The 19,159-nt window shown below is 43.9% G+C and overlaps 1 protein-coding gene and 1 long non-coding RNA gene across 2 annotated transcripts in view; one reads left to right on the top strand and one right to left on the bottom strand.

Annotated features, from left to right (window-relative positions):
* The first annotated feature begins 127 nt into the window (after positions 1-127).
* Positions 128-7,755, top strand: LOC110990069 (uncharacterized). The gene is made up of 2 exons (XR_002599752.2): positions 128-388; positions 7,299-7,755. It is a non-coding gene; the product is annotated as an uncharacterized LOC110990069 (long non-coding RNA).
* Positions 3,044-19,159, bottom strand: part of arid2 (AT-rich interaction domain 2) — a 33,880-nt gene continuing 17,764 nt past the window's right edge. Inside the window, exons 7-18 of the mRNA XM_022254859.2 lie at positions 18,323-18,405; positions 17,400-17,558; positions 16,760-16,856; positions 16,079-16,288; positions 15,394-15,591; positions 14,847-14,940; positions 14,440-14,574; positions 9,649-14,028; positions 8,291-8,429; positions 7,317-7,496; positions 6,149-6,240; positions 3,044-5,318 (exon numbers count right to left, since the gene is read on the bottom strand). Of these exons, the coding sequence (XP_022110551.2) occupies positions 5,177-5,318; positions 6,149-6,240; positions 7,317-7,496; positions 8,291-8,429; positions 9,649-14,028; positions 14,440-14,574; positions 14,847-14,940; positions 15,394-15,591; positions 16,079-16,288; positions 16,760-16,856; positions 17,400-17,558; positions 18,323-18,405 (5,909 nt within the window). The 3' untranslated portion in view covers positions 3,044-5,176. The remainder of the gene's footprint in view (positions 5,319-6,148; positions 6,241-7,316; positions 7,497-8,290; positions 8,430-9,648; positions 14,029-14,439; positions 14,575-14,846; positions 14,941-15,393; positions 15,592-16,078; positions 16,289-16,759; positions 16,857-17,399; positions 17,559-18,322; positions 18,406-19,159) is intronic.

Here is a 19,159-nt window from a genome sequence, read left to right as displayed (position 1 = left end):
AAGGCGTGCGCGGTGTGTGGCTTACGCGCGCTGCTTCGAAAAATGCATGCGCAATGCAGGGACGCGCACTGAAGGCTTATGCGCGTCTGCGTGTATATATAAAAAGAGGGCATTAAGAACATGGAAATAAAGTATCTGGCGAAGACTCAGTAGGGTCGAAAATTTGGCTATACAAATTGGTGAGCACCATCATTTATTTCCATGTTTAAATGCTTTGGCCTGTAGTACGTCACGGTCCTATTTGCAGCTATAAAAAGAGGGCTTTGCAGGATGCCAATAGAGATCATAATGGAGACAAGCATGATCAAGCAGACGATTCTGAATCTCACGGATACCGATCGCAATAACTCTAGCAAAGCAAGCCAAAAGACCAAAAGTGAAAAGGGAGGTAAGCGGTAGAGCTTCAGGCCAAGCCCTTACAATTTATTTATTTGCCCCTTCTTTGGGGAGTGCCAGAGTCATGAATCTAATTGTGTCGGTAAGTTCGACAAGTTAAAACTGGAAAGTATATGCATAATTGCAAACATCGATCCATGATGAGACAGTATTGCTTACTTCTGAAAAATCTGCCTATTGAATGAGGAATTATTTTTGGTATTAATAACTTTAGTGTAGTGAAGCAGTTTGAGGGGAAAACAAACTTTTATTCGCCATAGCGCTTTCTATCAATGTCTCTTTTTCGTTCGCCTATTTCTTAATTTTTGTCAATTTCATTTCAAGTTACAGTGAGGCATGATTTTCTATTTCAAATAAGTCATATAAGCATTTTATGAGTTATTGTTCTGGATATTATGAAAAATCTTCTCTTTCTAATTTTAGGTGTATTTATGAAAAAAAATTGCAAAATACAGAGCCGCGCGGCAACGGAAATCTCAAAATATAAGGTGCACAATGCTTTGTTAGGCTCCGTATTTTTGATAATGTCTTCAGTAGTTGGCGACAGTTGACGACTTGTACACGTAAAACACCTTTTAATTTCGGGATTTCTCAGATTTTGAAAGAGTTGGTTTAAAAGTCCTAAAATTGGGAAAATCCTGATGGAAAATCCTGACAAATCTCACCCCTGCACACAACGGCAATCCCATTTGGTGAAAACTGTAGGTATTCATTCTTCGAGAACACTATCAAGCCAAGAAAAACTGAGTTCAAAATCTACATATAAAATAAAGAACGAGGGTCCAAAAAATTTACCGTCATAAACCAAGCAGAGAATAAGTTTATTCAAGAAAAGAAAAATGTGCACAATTTTATCATTTTTCTTAATATAACTTTCAATAATAATTTCCTTTTCCACGCAGCAGACAAATTGGAAAGAACACTACACACAAACAAACGAAAAGAAGTTCATTATCTGTAATCAATAATTATTACATCACTATTATCTTCAATCACTTTCTCGAGCCGATATTTTATTTTATTTTATTTGAAATCGTCTACATAAAAAATAGGAAATAGGAAATAGGTACTTGTTTTTCCTTCAAAAATTACTATAGCAAAAAAGTCTTTAATGAAAGAGCCTTTTGATTACACCGACTCGCCGCTTTAGGAAGGATAATCCTTTAAAAGAAGACGAGCAACTGCAAACCTCTTTCTCGCGTACAATCACGATAAACGAACGCTTCCTTTCTTATGTATACAATGTACAACATTTTTAACTACATGACAGTTCACGTCGTTTCAGTGTTAACATTTCCCCTCAGTTACAAATGAATTAGGTCAGACGAAATACGGACACGTTTGAACCTTTTTCCATGAATTGCATTAAAGACTGACTGACACTTCCGAAGCAGACATCGAGGCTTCCAATTCCTAACTCCACCGAAGAAATAAGCCAGTATGCTCCAGCAGAAAAAAAAAAAATCTTCCCGGAATTTGAGAGGCAGCCAAAATTTCCTTTTACCGGGGCTTAAAACTACCCTCATCCAAAAGATTCCTGTGGAACGGATCAAAGACGGTTTGGATCTCTAGCTCTGACCGCGTCTGCCCTCCATATATTTAACAGACACAAATAACCTCCAACGATCAATAGACATGCAGACTATTTTTTCGAACATTCAATCTCGCCCGCGGGCGTCCATATCTTTAACCCGTCCGTGCATCTTAAACTTGTCCACAAGTTTCAAGGTTTTCCATTTTGTGCCAGCAGCAAATTATATTTCCCGCAAAAAGCTGTACATGCAGACTGAAGGACTTAACACATACATTATACTCTCATTACACTCTAACAATAATTTAACTATACACTATATAAAACATAAAACAACAGTCCTGAGTTTTCTCCTTTTTTTTGCTATCAAATCACAAGTACTGTGGACGAGTTTTTTAACCAACAGTTTAGACTTCAATATTCTGGGGTACCCTCTTTTGATGGTATTAAAAATGCTTTGGCAAAGATGTGACATTTTTTGACAAGGGTTTAAATCCTTTGAGCATCGTTGTGGTCTGAGCACTTTTCCCTTCAGTGTTGGAGGGAGACCGTTTAAACAGAATTCTTTAGAATTGGAGATGGCAACAAAATACCTAATTTGAATAGTCAAGCACGAGTATTTCAACTGACTGATTTTCATTAGATTTCAGTATTACACAAATATACTTTGGACTCATTTGGATACTCACATATATGGATAGTATATTTACACTGATGGCTAGACCACATTTAGTCACTTTAACCAACAATGCCCTCATTAATTACTGGCAGTAGTCATGTATCTTCTGGTCCAAACCGAGGGTGTGATAGTTGTTCAATATAGTGAGACCCCAACTACTGCAAACTCTTTGGTGGGCCTAGGAATGGGAGAATACAAGTGAGCTGTTCTGATGAGTGACGCGATGGGAAGCACTTCTTGACAGTCTGCCCCACCCCCAACAAAATATCACATGGCTGACAAGTGAACTGGATATGAAGCCGAGATCCAAACGCAAGTACAAGAAACTTGTGAGGGACACTGTGCTCCTTCCTTCTTTATCAGGAGACCTGGCTTTACTGTAACTTGTCAATATGGGACATATATACTCTTGGTGACACCTGTCATGCGCGAATGATCTGAAGGTTTAAAGTGGGCATCTGAATTAGAAAATAACCTGTGCCAGTGTTAGAGTACATGATATGCACAAGGGAGTACAAAAGGGGTATTTATTTACAACCATCAAACACAGTTATCCTTTCTACAAGGTTGCTATGGCAAGTTTCACCTTGAAGGCAACCGACTAAGTGTATTAGTCCAGAAAAAGGCCACACAAGGGTCGTGAGCAAGAAAACTCACAACAGAAAGTGGGTTTCAGGATAGGCGACTATCTGAAACAAGGCAAAGAGGCAAAGCATAGATGCACACCTCTCAAAATGAGAGACCAGACTGCGATGGAACATCTTCACCACTGAACAAATATCAGAAATCAACAGAGAAGCATTGCAAGACCTGCACATGAGAAAAGACCTTTAAGTGTGTAGAAAAGGGGGCTTTGAGTAAAAAATTAACGCGAACCAACACAGCTGCTGAATGCATATTCAAGGTTACGCGGCAATGCCAATTGTTTTCACCTCTCTGATTCTGCATATTTGTTACGTACAATTGAGCAAATACGCCGCTTCCTGTGAAATATATAAATCTCAACACATAAACCAAAAAACAACTTCCACAGAATATGTCATAAACAAAGGGGGCCAAAGAAAAAAAAACGAATTTTTTGACTTAGAGAAACTGATTTCCATCTCTGTGCTGACAAACAGTTGTGACTGAAAGACTGTAAGCAATCGTCAGGCAACTTTCTGCTGCGACTAAACTTCAGGGGCTCAGTTGCGCACTCGCTGGATATTTTTGGTTCTTGTTTTTGCTGGGATATTCCCCAATGAAACCTCTCCGTAACGGCAATTGCTCCTGAGCGAAATTCCTCTTGGGGGCATAATCTGCAGAAAGCGCTAGTTTGACGATAATGCCATTACTTAGAGACACTCAGAAAGAGCTTTGATAGAAGCCAAAACACAGTACAACATTAGATGGCCAGTGCATGCAAGAATGCAACCACTCCAGAAAACACGTGCAACACCATATATCACTTCAACAGAAAGCTTCAACTTGGGGGAGGGGGGGAAACAAATGTAAAATTTGCTATTCTGAATTTGCATAGGGATTTAAGACTAGACACATCCAAACCACCGACCAGCTTCTACCATGAAGGCAATGCCCTGGATCACATGATCAAATTCATTTTTGTTTGCATTCACTTCTTGTACTGAAGAGAGTAAAAAAGTCCATTGGACAAAAACAAAAGTGCAATTAAAAAGTTGTGCACGCACTGACACTGGTTTTTAACTCAAAATAAACAAAAAACAAAACTACTGAATTTTCCGATCTTTCCAACTCTGCTGCTGATGGAACACTTTTGAGAAAAGGAGAGAAACCTTTCTAGGATCAGCCTCTTGTGTATGAGCTATTTCAACATAGCATCGGGCACACCCAAATGTATGCATCACACGGTCACATGTTTCAATGTGACAGGAGATCAAACGGCACTCACAGCCAGTTGATCAACAGAGCCACAATGCATCTCGAGCACACCAGCTTGCCTGCTGCCATGCAGTGGTGAGTGAACAACAGATGAATGGCATCATTTGGTGCTGTCTTCTTCCAGCAAATCTTCAGACAAGAATACAGGAAAAATCCACAGCGATCTCTGTTGAAAACATCTGAGCACGAGACGGTGATGGCAGTACCTCCACCTGGAAACATGCAGCTTATCTATGAGTCAGCCCATTCCAATTCCCCTCCTGCCTGTTACCACCTTGATTCTTTTGAACCTTGTCCCAATGAGACAGCCTGTGGTAAAACAGGCTCCTCTCCGGCCTTCCGAGTACACATTGGGCAGGCCTTTCCTCGTAAACAGCCTTTTAAAGATGAACCCATTCATTCCTTGAAACAGTGGCACTGCTCAAATTTACAATATAAAACATGCCTCCATAGCTTCTCTTGGTCACGGACAAGAGCTGGTTGTGAAGTGGGGACTTTGACCCCAACCAGACAATAAGCCTGACTAGGGTAGAATGGCCCCCTTTGGTTACCCGAGGTCATGACAACGTGAATCCACGAGGAAAGCACTGGGCTGCAAAAGCGAATGGGTTGGAGATGACAGACTGAGTCCGGTGAGGTTTTGCAGAGGTACTGGCTCCACTGACCTGAGGTCAAGAGTCACTTTCGTCGTCTGAGTCGAGCACCAGATGCCGGACATCATTCAGCTCACCCAAACACTTGGCCAGAGTGGTGGAGGCCTCAGCATTACTGATGGCTAACCTAGCAAGATGGATCTCATGTCTACGGAGGGCGCTACAAAGGGGAAAAACAGGGGGAAAGGAAACAACATAGTCTTTTAACAATTTTCTGCCTTTAGGCAATCCTCTAGCAAATACCAGAGGAGCTACCTTGAAACAGGTGTGACGTTCTTAATCTTTCAGGCATTTTTTTTTTTTTACAATGCTCAAATACAGATTTTTTGTTAAGGGGGAAAGTCACCATTCCAGTTGTTATCAAGTCAGAATCTGTTGATAAGAAATTCAACATCTTACCCGAGGAAAAGTACCAATTCTGAGATAAGAAAATCTAATGATCCATGGTCTTCACAGCCAATTTTTCACCAAGATCTGAAGGTCTTTATTAAAATTTGTGAACTGCATATATTAACTAACATGAGATACACAGAACTGAATGAGTTCTCAGCAGCACAAAATCCCCTATTCTTTAATTTAACCTTGTGACATGGTGTGCTAATGAAATCACGGCCAACCCATACGGAAATAAAGAAGGTAGACGCTTAAAGGGCCTCTTCACCCTTTCAACAAATGTCAAAATACTGCACAGAGACAAAGATTTGGATTTCCTTCTCCACAGAGTTGGTTGAGGTTCTGGGTGGCCACTGACCTCAGATTCAACCCGTTAACAAATAAAAACTCCCCAAAGCTCATCAGACAAAAATGTGGTAAACTGTCTGAAACCATGTGGTGCCAAGCACTGATCGCATGAACCTCAATTTATTGTGCAAAGCCTGATGAGCAGAAAAGATCAGGCACTATTTTCCACATTCAAAGGTATGTATAACAGGCCGTTGAGGAAAGAAATTGAACTTACACTTCATGCTAATTGGACTACTATGTACGTACCTCCTTGCAACGGCCGAGTGGGCTGCCAAATTCTTCAGCACCAGGGCAGCAGTGATGCGGATACTCTTGGTCACTGGTCCTTCACTTTCGCCCTGCAGTTAGACAAAATTTAAGTCATGACGACTGACTTGTACGAAATGGCGCCACAGCAGCAGACCTGCCAACCTTTAGAATCGCAAAAGTGTATTCGGAGGTTCCAAAATGTGTATTTTTTCAATTGCGTGGCTGCAGTTTGCGTGGCTACATACTATTTGAACTTTAATACTTTACTCGTGCAGGCTTAAATGGACCTTATAATTTCCTGGTGTTGCTCACAGCAGTTGCTTTCTTGCATTTACGCAACAGTTTATTTTGGTGTGCACATTGCTGCCAGGGCCTGGCTGTGGCTTGGGTGTATATTTTGTTTATGAGAAAGTCCGACAGGACTGCAGTACTGTGGATCGCATTCTTTGTTTCAGCAATGTCGGGGTATTTACCGATCGTGGTATTTAGTGACGTTCTGATTGGTTGAAAGGGCACTACGAGGGGCATGTGTACATCGCGTACAGCAATCACGAACGCTCTACATTACGAGTTCACGATATCGAACGGCGTGACATGCGACTTTGTCTTGCTTGCAGCCGCTTAAGCTATTTTAGCTTAAATTTCACACAGCGCCCTCTTTCTTTCTGTCCGTGTCAAAATTATCGAAATCCGTATTTTATGGTGATAAAAAGAGGTGTTCTTTCAATGGACTTATTGGAACTAGAGAATAGTCTTCCACAATGTTGAGTACGCACAGAACCACGACTGCTGTAAACAACCTGAAGCAAAACAGCGAGCACTTTATGCCTACTTATGTCGCGTATAAACCTGCCAGGCTATGTTTTGTGGAATAGATACAGCAATGAGGAAGGTACGGACGGGCTGCTTTTAGGCTCAATCCTCCGAAAAGTCCGAAGGCAAAGAATGTGCCACAGATTTCCTATGGAGTGATGGAGGTTGCAGGCAAAAAAAAAACAAAGTGCGGGCAGAAAAAAGTTATTACAGTAAATACAAACAATTATTCTGAGATGTGCGTCACATCATTCAGCATTTTCCCAAGAATTTAATTGAGATCTTATCAAATTCAACAACCCACTAGACCACATCTGATCATTCTCCAATCCAGGGGCAGAGGTACACATACCAGAAGATCCTTGAGAGACGGAGAGTGAAGACTCCTCCGGATGGCATGGTAGGCAGTGTGAGCGTTGTAGAGGATAGGAGTAGGGAGCTGTGCGGTGGGAGTGGTGGTGCTAGACGCTGTGGAAGCCTGCTGGCGTTTCTCAGCCGCTGCCCGCAGCGCCTGTTCCGTGCAGTGCTTCTCCTGTTGTGGACAAAAGAAAACAACATGGCACCCTGGTCAAACAATGATCCAGTAAAGCAATTAAATATTGATAGCACTGAATTTCAATGCTCCTGTAGCTATGAAATCTGAGTTGGCGGAGAAGATCGAATGTTAAACATCAACACAAACACCCATGGCATGCACCGACGATACATCTGAGAAATCATTCCACAGTTTCATTCAAAATCATTCTACATGAACAAACAAAAATGAAACCCATTGAAAAAAAAAACCACAATTCACGTCAGAGACAGAGAATTTACTCCCCCGTTGATGGCTGCATGTAAACGAGTTCGAAATGCAGTTTGCAATATCAGAAGTGCATCTGAGAAAAAGAGACACGATACAACAAACAAAATGCTACTGGCAAAAAACTGCAAGACAACACTTGATAGCGACACAAAGCAATCCTAGTCATCTGAGAAAGAGGGGAAGCATATCCTAGTATTCTATAACAGAATTTACACTGGGTGGATAAAATCTGAGAACACAAAGCATGCATTCAGCCAACAAAATTTCCACAATACTTGCATGCAACACCAAATACAAAGTCTATGAAACTTTGATCAAACAGATGCTACATGAATATTAAACATGGTCATCAATGGTCTCATTGAGGACTGACTTACAATGGCTTCGAATGGACAGCCTTGACGACTTTGATAGGAATTTGCAAGTCATTTGCTCTAGATAATATCTAAAAAGCACTGTATCTGACAACCATCTCATAAAATACTGGTGTATGCTTTGATAAAGGCGAGATCTACACTCACCAACATGTGACTGACACAAGACCACCTCTGCCGCTGGATGTTGTCGCAGTTCTCCCACTCACACATACCTCGGTAGGCTGAACCCATGACATGGACTGTGCTGGCATGGACGTGCAGGGATTTCCTGGTTTTGAAATTCCTTTGGGGATAGAGAAGGGTTGTTGATCACTAAAACGTTCCCAGCCACCTAAGTCCATGGATTATTACACAGAAAATCAAACACCTGTTCTGGATGTTTGCAGAAGCAAGTCTTGGGAGAGCACTACAAGACGAAGAAAGTTTTAAATGTAGGGTTTTTGGGGCATGACTGGCAGAGGTTTAACCCCTTGACGATGGGAATTTCTTCCCGAAAGCCGACTCCAAGAATTCCAGCCTCACTTGGCCATGAAGGCCACCTGCCAAACCGCACATTCTCGGTTTGTGGCCCTGCGTGCTCTGCATGCTTTGAATTACACGGTGAAAAGGCTGATTGTTCGGTGGCATGGGGCTCTACTCACCCTTCCACATTCCCGTTGCCTCTTTTCAAAGTGGGGACTATTGTGAAGCTGGTGATTATGATGCAAATTCGGTCTTTTCATTTCTGGGCTACGCACAAAGACAAATTACCATATATACAACAGCCAGGGTCTGCCTTCTTTCACCGTGTTTGCTCGAGCGTGGGCCGAGAATAAAAGCTGAAAAGCGGGCTGAGGATCTCAATTTTTACAGCGTGTCTAGCCCCCTCCCGGCGCGAAGGGGTTAAAAGTAAACTTGCATTTGCACCAGCGAAAAATTACATGCTGTACAACAGGGGTGTCAGTGGGCCAGTTACAAATCAAAGCTGAGAACAGCTAGCAAAAAAGCTGAAATGTTCAAAGTTCCAATACGTTTGTACACACCAGGTGTACAAAACAGCTCAAATTCAGGGTCAACGTCTAAACAAATACAGCTGAATTCTCACACCCCTGATATGATCCCACCCTTTAGAAATGGCATAACTTGACATTTCGATTTTTTTCACACCCGATTGTTATTTCGCTGCTGATGTGTCATCTGCTAATTTGCCATCTAGTCAAAACATTAACGCTAGGCTAGATTGATCATTACTGGAGTTAGCAAAAACCGTGTTTTTGAAAATCAACTGACAAGCCTTCTCTTTGATGCTTTGTGAAATTTAACTTTTTCCGAAATTATAACCACAAAACAGGTCAGTGAACATCTGCATCTACATGTATCACAACACTGGAAGTAAAGACAAGAATTGCTTAAATGCCCAATTTCTAATTTCAGTGAATTCTGAAAATGTCTTGAATCAAAGGGTTAAAACTTGGCAGAAATACACGTAGTAGCAATGCACCTGAAGTAACATACACACATACCTTTTGCAACCTCTCCAGCAACAAATGCTTATCTCTGCCTCCGCCGGCTGCTGCGGCACTGTCTGCTGCGACTGCTGCTGTGATTGCTGATGATGGTGATGGTGATGATGCTTGGACTTGTCACCAGACGATGAGGACTTCTTGTGGTGTGAGCCGCTGGACGAGGATGAGGACCGTCTCCTCTTCTTGCTGGAGCTGGACTCTCTGGAGCTGTGCCGCGACCGCTTCTCGGATGACTTCTTGGAGCTGGATTTGGAGCTGGAACTTTTTTCCGATTTGGTTTCGGACGATGGCGTCGGCTGTGTGGGTGGTGGAGATATTGCTAAGGGGGAGTTTAAGCTGGGGGCACTTACTGAGGTTGGTACTGGTGACTGTGGTTTGCTTTGCGACACCTGCACTTGTGTAACTGGGACATTTGGGGCTGGTCTTGAGATTTCAGGGTTCACTTCACTGATGGCCAAACTGTCTGGTTTTCTGGGTGTGCTAGATTGGCCACTTGAGTCACCTTCTTGTGTTTGAGACTTTGGTACAGTGGAGCAGACCATGTCTCCCATGTCCTCCTGAGGTTTGATGACGACATTTTCTTCAATGCTCGGACCACTGGAAACACTGAAATTGCTGCTGTTGTTGGCATTACTTCCCGATGTCACCATGGCAAGACCAGACCTGGGTATATCTGCGGGAAGGTGTTGTCGGATGTCCCGGCAGAAAGCAACTGGACTGGCCACTTTATTAGAGTCCATGTTTCCAATGGCAGGAGGAATGATAGCACCTGTGCCATCATACATAAACCCTGTTCGCTCATTTAAGACAATGCCACTGTCCGACTCTGAATCTCCATCCTTTTTAGAGTTGTTATGGTCCATTAGTTTGTCACAGCTTGTTACGTCGACTGATGAGATTTTGCTCTCTCCATGAGCGCAAGATGAGTTTGAGTCATCCTTGCTCTTGTGTTCCTTCGACTCGGTATCCTCTGCACTTATTTCTGTTTCCATTTTGTCACAGTGCTCAGAAATACCACCATTCACAATGTGATTGATGGATTGTTTCTCAACAGACTCCATATTAGCATCCAGCTCCACACTCAATCTACGAGTCCGATCTTTCAGCCCCAACTCTTCACTTTTTCGCCGCATTTTGGGGCTTTTGAGGACCCTATCAAGGTCCTTTCCTGAGTTTTCCAGGAGGATTTCTGCCTGATGGATCAAGACATCATGGTGTGTTTTGTCCAGATCCTCTCCGTTTCCAAACCCATTCAGCAGGGTCTGCTTCAGTGATGCCTCCTCCAACTTGGATTTGAGTCTTTGAATGTTGTTTGTTTCAGGAATTTCATTACCTTCACCGGTAGCTGACCCATTACACGTAGGCTTGGTATTACTTTGCCCAACTTCACATTCATTCAAACTGTTTGTTACTGTTTCTATTTTTGGTTCCGTTGATTCAGAGCTATTGCAAGTTTTTGAATTTTCACTTGAGTCTTCAGACTTTTCTGAGGACTGATTGCTGGTATCCTCACTGAAAGAAGTGTTCTCTATCAACCTGATGCTGGTTTCTTTGTCCTGTACTTTTAAAATATCCGTGCCATGCTCGGCCTTTGAGCATATAATTGGGGGACTTTTACTTCCAGATTTGGACTTTTTCTTCTTTGAGGATTTCTTTGACTTGTGTGATTTTGACTTGGATTTTTTCTCAGATTTATGCTGAGAGGATGGGGATGGGGACATTGGATATGACTTGGAAGTGGAATTGGGACTTGAAGAGGAACTGCAACTTAATGCTGGGCTGGGCGCTGGGCTTGGACTTGTACATACTGGGGGAATGAAGTGCATTGTGGGTTGCTGAATGGCAGGCTGGCCCACCTGAGTAAATGCTGGATTCACCGAGCTCGGCTGCAGCACACCCTGCTGCGACACTGGTCCCTGAATACTGACGAACCCATGCACAGCATTTCCATACCCTGGTGCCACCCCACTGCTTGGATTCTGAGGGATGACCCACTGGACTGTGCTCTGAGTGCTGTTCACCACCTGGGGCTGAGGCATCGAGTTGGAGCCGGGTGGGTGGACTGAGGAGCCAGACTGCAGGAGTTGCTTGATTAAAGGAGAGTCTATGTGCGCTGATGCCAACTGCTGTCCTTGGGTCTGTATCCGAGCAGCAACGTGGCTGACAGACTGGCTCTGGGAACAGGCTGTCACTGAAGGCTGGGAAGCAGGATGAGTCGCCACACCAACTGTTAAGCTTGGCTGCCGTTGGACGTGCTGTGCGCTGGCAACGGTTGTAACTGCAAATGACTGCTGCGGCAAGGTTCCTTGTATGGTAGTGAGAATGAACTGCTGTTGCGGCTGAGGCTGCTGGGCCATGTGTTGTTGGACAATATGCTGTTGCTGAACGACTGCATGTGATGGCTGCTGCTGCTGCTGTTGTTGTTGCTGTTGTTGTTGATGTCCAGGCAATTTTGGCTGTATTGGAATATATGCTCCAGAACTGCTTGAAGTCGGCTGAGATCCACCTGATACACCACACTGCCCTGTCTGGCCAGGATTGGTTGATGTGACTTGGCCAAGAACAGTTGGTACACTGCGCTGAATGTTCTGCACCACAGCATATGCCGAATACATCTGGCTCCCATTTGCACCAGCGCTGCCACCAACAATCACCTGTTGAGTGGCAGAGACAGTCTTGGGTAAGATCTGTTGCATTCCTTGGCCATCAGATTGCTTGATCTGGAAGCCTGCCTGAACAGGAATGGTACTGGTCTGTACTGGGAGAGCACCAATCTTAATTCCGTGTGTGCCTGGCAGAACTCCCTGTTGCACAATCTGCATGTTTGGCTGGCTTTTTAGACCATTTGTTGCAACAATGCCCTGTGCGTTGATGTTCACGATGCCCTGTGCGTTGGGTTGGCCAACCTGGGGCTGAGCCTGGATCCACTGCTGCACTCCAACCTGAGTTGATGGAATTTGCATCTGGATGCTTTGCTGAGGTCCCTGTGTCACAAACTGCTGCTGGTGCCGGGCAACGTTTGCCTGGGAATGGTTGATTCCCTGCGGATTGATTTGGATTCCCTGGGCACTGATTTGAATGCCTTGGGGATTCACAGGAATTCCGCCTGGATTCTGCAGTTGTTGTTGTGTGATGTACACCTGCTGGTTAGGAATGTTGACAACCTGCTGGCTGCTTGTCATTGCAGGATTGCCAGCAACTTGGGCAGTACTTGCATCTGTGACGGCCTCCTGTGGCTTTGTCTCTGACATGGACTGCTGGTTTGCATTACTTGCTTCAAAGGTGGACACTGCAAGTGTGGCCTTGGTTTGTAGTAAGGGAATAGAATTGGCTTGGAAGTTCTCTGCTCCCTGTTGCGGGAATGCAGCGGGCACTTGGTTTGTGTCTAAAGGCAGCTGCGCATGGATGTTGGGGATTTTTTCTATTTTGACCTCCCCTTCTTGGAGCAACTCGCTGGGTACACCCTCTGAGGATTTGGGCAGTTTGGGGGAGCCTGAAGAGGAGGGAGCTTCTGGGATTCTGGAATTTGAGACGTTGGAAGAAGGAACACTGGCTTTGGCTCCACTGCCGGCCGGACTACGCGGTCGGTAAGGTGGTGGTGCTCTACCGGGGGAGGCAGGACTTCGACCTGGGCTCTTACTAGGATCATTATTAGCAATCGCCTGGCTGTGCTGTGGTAACGGATTTTGAAGAAAAGCACTTGGGATACCAGCCTGGTTGACCAGGCTCCCTTGAGGAGAAAGCAAATCTGAGTCATCAACAGAGTTTGTCTTTTGCTGCGCACCTTGAACAGCAACTGCAGCACAGTTTGTAGGTAACGAGTTTGTTGATTGGACCAGTTGCTGTGTCCCAAGTGGTACACTGACTTTGGCTTGCACAACTTGCTGCTGCTGTTGCTGGGTGGCTTGAAGACCAGGAGGCACTCCGACAGTGGCTGCATTGCCAGGTTGTCCCTGCATTCTGGGGCTCTGTTGACGCAGTCCGTGCCCGAGGATCAACTGCTGAAGCTGGGAGGTGCTTCCCATGTTGCCGCTGGAAGGGCCCGGTATCATTCCGGCACGGCACATCTGAGGGGGCATCACGCTGCTGCCGGGGCTGCTCATCCCCTGGGCAAACAGCCGCTGCTGGGGGCTGCTGGAGGAGGAAGACCCGTGGGATGGGGACAGCCGCTGGGCCATCCGCTGCATGATGCTGGAGGCCAGGTTGGACTGGGGCCCTGCCAGCTGGGGTTGGTAAGTGGGCGAGGGTTTGGCCGGGTGCTGGTAGAGCTGCCAGTTGAAGGGGAGTGGCAGGACCCGTTTGCGGATACCCATGATGTACACTTGGGCGCCACTCTCTGAATCCACCCGCTGAGATGATACTGCTGGAAACACCATCCTGGAAAGGTGACAATAAAGATCTGAATACTCCTCTCATCTGTAGTAATGACACAGCAAATCTTTCCACTGATTGAAATTTCAGCCACAAGTTTAAATGTGATCCACTCTGTGAAAAAGGGTCAGACTTCGCCAGAGTGACGAGTTTTAGTTTAGATTGGAAAAAGCAAACTCAACTCTTTATTTTGATGTGTCACTCAGTTTAGTATACTGAAGAAAATGGACATGGAGGTTATGTTGGTGAAAGTGTTGAGGGTTCCTACTGCTTTACATTGTGCCAAGATTCTTTTAAAGGGCTTTAACTCAAAAATGGCTACGGTGACTTCTAATTCATTTTCACAGAGCAGATCACAGACTCAAAGTAGTCCTCTGTCAAGAGAAAGTTTGGGTGGCAAAGAGTGCTGTCACTTACTTGATACACGTTGCAAAGTTTGTGGAGGTGACCATGTTGACCCTAGAGGCTTTGCTGCAAGCAGATAGGTAGTCACTGTACAGGTCTAGTCTGGACACTGACCCTTCACTGTCAGCCTCGTAGAATGAATGCAACCTGATTAAGGAAAGAACAACTGTGTTTTTCAAGACCTGAAACTTTTTACCTCATCAAGTCCTTTAGTATCAATGAGGGCCCTAAATTTGAAGCTACATTATTTTTAAGTTAAAGGCTTATGGTAGATGTGCATATCATATTATCATGCTCTACGGCAGTACATACAATAACACCCTTTCAGCTGAAGTTTTACAGGCATTCAATGTGGATTCGTAATTACTAGGCAGAGTACTCAAGCCTCACTACGCTCATTATCAAAACAGCACACTCACCACTGGCAGGTGAACTTCTCATTCTCGGCATCTCGATTAGCGGGCTGGACAGGAGCAGGGGGAGGTGTAGGGGTGGACTGCTGCTGCGGCGGCCCTGAAATATTGATGCATGCAAGTGGTTACTTCAACTGATGGCCGGTCAGAGATGAAAAAGGGCCAACTGATAATCTGATGATTTCCACGGCATACTTGTACTCAAACAAAAGGCTGTGAGTCACAGGCACCTGGTGACTTTGCCTGCAAAGCCACGAGGTTCAGGTGGCATTTCCAGCAGTGGCATTTTCACGCATCAGTTCATCTCTAACATTTTGACAATTGCTGAAGAAAATGGAAGACATGCAACTGCGTGTCACGTTGTAGTACTTTCAAATGGTGGGAGTAAACACTGACAGGTCAACATCAACACTGACATTTGTGGAGCACCTTCAAGTTCTAAACAGAGCTACATGGTATCACAGTTGCGTTCACTGTACAGGCATGAAATGAAAAATGAAATCATGGATTTTTGCTGCCATTCGTCTTCCTACAACAGTTCCACAGAACTTACTCATGGAAGGGGGAGGGGGAGTGGCAGCAGAAACTGCATTAGGGGGCGGCGGCGTAGGCTGAGACACAGGCTGATTCCTGGCCATGCTCACAATAGGATGCTGGATGCCATCTGGGGCATGATCGACAATCTTAATGCCGACAAAGGCCTCGGCGCCCAGGGACTGCGCATCCAGAGTCACCAGGCACACTAGGACATCTGACGGTGGAAATGAAGAGACCAAGTTCATTACAAAGGTGACAAGTTTGAATCACTTTGCACTTTTCAACATTCTTCAACCTTTGTGGCATTTTCTTTTCATATCAAATGAGGCCTGAACCTACAAAATACGGCAATGAAAAATAAAGTAGCATACATTCAATCAGTGAAAAGGTACTCAATGTTAGAGGACAGGGCAGCTACCCATGTTGCACCAATGTTTAGGTGCATTGTACATATTGAGTTAAATCTGTCCAAACGAAATGTGTGCTCATTGGACCTTGACCTACATGTGTACCAACCAAAGTGAATGTGCTATGAGCACTCACTTGCAACAAGTTGGCCAAACAGTGCCCTTAACATTTACCACACGGAGCCCTTAAAGTCTGTAGGTGGTCTGAACAAAGACGACTGTTTAAAACGGACAGCAAACACTCCTCATGATTTCTGGACCAATCTTGCTCACATTCTCGGGGATTCCACTCACCGACACTCTTCTCCATGGTGGCAATCCGGGCGCAGAACACCTCCCCTCTCTCCGACAGGGCCAGGAGAACCTCCAGGGCCCCCAGTAGGAGCTGCACATCGTGGATGGTCAGGAGGCGGACGATGGACCGGTACACCCGCACCTCCATGCACTGCCGGATGATGTCAACGTTGCTGTCCACCTGGGACAGCTTCTCCACCACTTCCATGGCTAGTAAGGGAACAAAGACCAATCAAGGTTGAAGGTCTATAATTTGTTACTTTGGGACAAATGCCACTTGGATTCTTATAATGTATATAACGGCCAGTTTGTTTCACATGGATCTGGATTGTGATCAGTGAACTCCGAGCTGGTTTGCACTATCTGTTAGGTGGTTTCTGGTGTCAGTGAACCAACGACAGATCACTGATTGCGAACCGGATCCACATAAAATAAACAGGCCCGAAATGAACATTTAAAGGGACACTCTTAAAATACAAGTTCAAGAGTGTCCATTACATAAGTTTCTAAAAGCACAAAATAACACTAGGAAATGTCAGTTTAGGAAATTGAGCTAAAGACTGCCATAATTTTTTAATTAGTCGGATAAAAAGAGTAGAACGATGCTGTAACTTAGTTTCAACTCTAACACTTGTCTTCCACAGTCTTGCCAACACTGTCACTAGTATAACGGTCAATTACCTCGTAGTATAATAAACTTGTCTTGGTTCTTCATGGCTTTATCTATGGTGTGGAACATCAGCTGTGTACTCCGATAGTCAATGGGATCAAGTATGAACTGGTACAAGAAACAGTGGAGTTGTTGGATTGATTAAACCAGTAAATATCTACGTGTACTTAAAGAAAGCAATTTAAACAACACAAATTTAAAGACAGATTCCTTATTTCTGAATATTACTTGTAATTATTTGCACCAAGACCTTCAATGCGAAATAAAACCCGTGGAAATAGCCAATCTTGCCACATCTATGCTTGGATTGTACATTATACTACCACTAAAAAACCCAACGACTGACACAGTCACAAGTTGTGAGCACTGTTTTATGCACACAAATATATTTATTCATTGCCACTGAGTGTGCACAGCCACACTACTCTTGGTATCTGGATGCCTCAGTGTGCAGCATGAGGCAGAGAAGAAACTGTGCTTTCAAGCAGCCTCGGTGCCAAGTTGAACAATTTAAACACACTGAACAACTGAATAAATAATGGATATTGATGCTTTACCGCATTTGTTATTGGCACTTGAGAAATAAGAAAGAAAAAGCAATTGAATGTTTCCGTTGTTTCCTCAGAATGCTGACTTGGGACTGTCACATACCTCCTCAGCTATATTGCTCAGGGTGTCCATGCCGATGTGCCTGAGTGCTGAGCAGCTATTGTGAATACACAGCAAGAGGAACCTGTAAAAAGTCCTGTGGGCTGCCATGACTCTTTTGTTGTGGTCCTCAAAGGATAAATTTCTCAAGATCACTGCAACCTGACAAATAGGAAAAAAAAAATAGACAGCACCCACGCCACAGCATGAGTCGTTTGTCCAACTGAAACAGACTCCATACAAAGTACAGGACTAAATAGGTGCGCCCTCTCCAAATGAAAATTAAAATTGCCAATGAGGATTAAACTCACAAATCTAGGAACAAAACCACCCTAACAACCCCCCCCAAAGAAAAAACACCAATCAGAACCCAAACAAATATGTATATTCATTACGTGTACCAGCTACATGTATGAAGTTATCACTGCTTCCTTTTCCCCGCCTTCTTGCTGCAGGTAACTAGACCTCACTGATACGAGGAATTTGCCCCGTCCCCATGTCAAAGCACCAGTTTTAAAAACAAATGTGTGGGGGAAAAAAATCCTGGATATACACGTACACCTGTGACATTTCATGAGGGTGTTAAATGTTATCTGGGCAAGGTGCAAACACAGAGGGGTATATTAGTTTCCTCAATACCCAATCTGCAGATGAGATGGAGGGCATCTGTGAGCCGCTAGTGGTGCCAGGTGGAACAACTCATTTATTTCAAGATCTTTCACTGATGAGGATTTCTCAGCTGCTATCTTATTACACACTTCCTGATCGTCATGTAGCCAGCATGAGTAACATGATCCCGGCCTAAAGGGGTTGTTTAGAGGTTTGAGAAGGTAGCGGGATTTCAGTTCAGAATAGCAGGAAAAGAGATTCAACCACCATTTCTCCAGCCAAAATGACAGCTAAGGGGCAGAAGGCTGACAGTTTACCTGCAGTATTCGCTGTCCTTCTATGTCGTTCAGCCCAAGCTTTCTCAAGGTAAATTGCTCAGCATCTTTGATCTTACAGTGACCTATGAAACAAATGTACACATTATGAAAAATTCTTCAAAATACATGTCATTACGCATTTATGTTTCAGTAACTGGCTATCTGGCTACGAAGGAAATCCATGTAACCTCTTTATAAACAGCAGTGTACTCAGTACACTACCCAGAGATGCCAACTTTTCAAAATGAAAAAGTGTAATCCTGTCGCACTTCCTGTTCCGGTTTCCCAACAAACCGAAATTTTTCAGTGCGACCCTAAAAATTTCACCAGCAAATTAGAAAAAAAAAATTTCAAAAAATCCTGTTGTCTTTTCATTCCAAACAAATACTTGTCATCAACTTCTTTTCACGTCCAAAAACTTGTATATGACTAGCATTGGGCCGGTGAGAATTGTAATTAATTGTTGATTATATTTCCACATTACATGTAATTCTAGTAAGTTTTATTATTTTAATCACGTTTGTAGCAATTTTTGGCAACTTTCGTCCCATTCAATCAGCACAAAAAAAACTGTCAAAAAGTTCTGGCCTTACCTACCGACCCTATTTAATCGGCAGCAGAGCTATTTTTTCTTGGCCTAATTAATGTGCTTCTCGGTATCGTAAGATCCAGTGTGGGCAATATTTATCACGTCACAGTTACATGCATTACAAAACACACTGTCACTGCAGTGCAAATTTTTTTGGGGGGGGGGAGAGGAAGAGGAGAACAAACCCAAAACAGACAAAAGAAAATCACATGGAAGTGCTTTTGGATTTTTGAAAGTAAAATTAGACT

This window comes from Acanthaster planci, linkage group LG03 (assembly GCF_054643075.1).
Source record: "Acanthaster planci isolate LZ-2023a linkage group LG03, COTS_SCS, whole genome shotgun sequence".
Lineage (NCBI taxonomy): Eukaryota > Metazoa > Echinodermata > Asteroidea > Valvatida > Acanthasteridae > Acanthaster > Acanthaster planci.
This window is presented reverse-complemented; position numbering and strand designations above follow the sequence as displayed.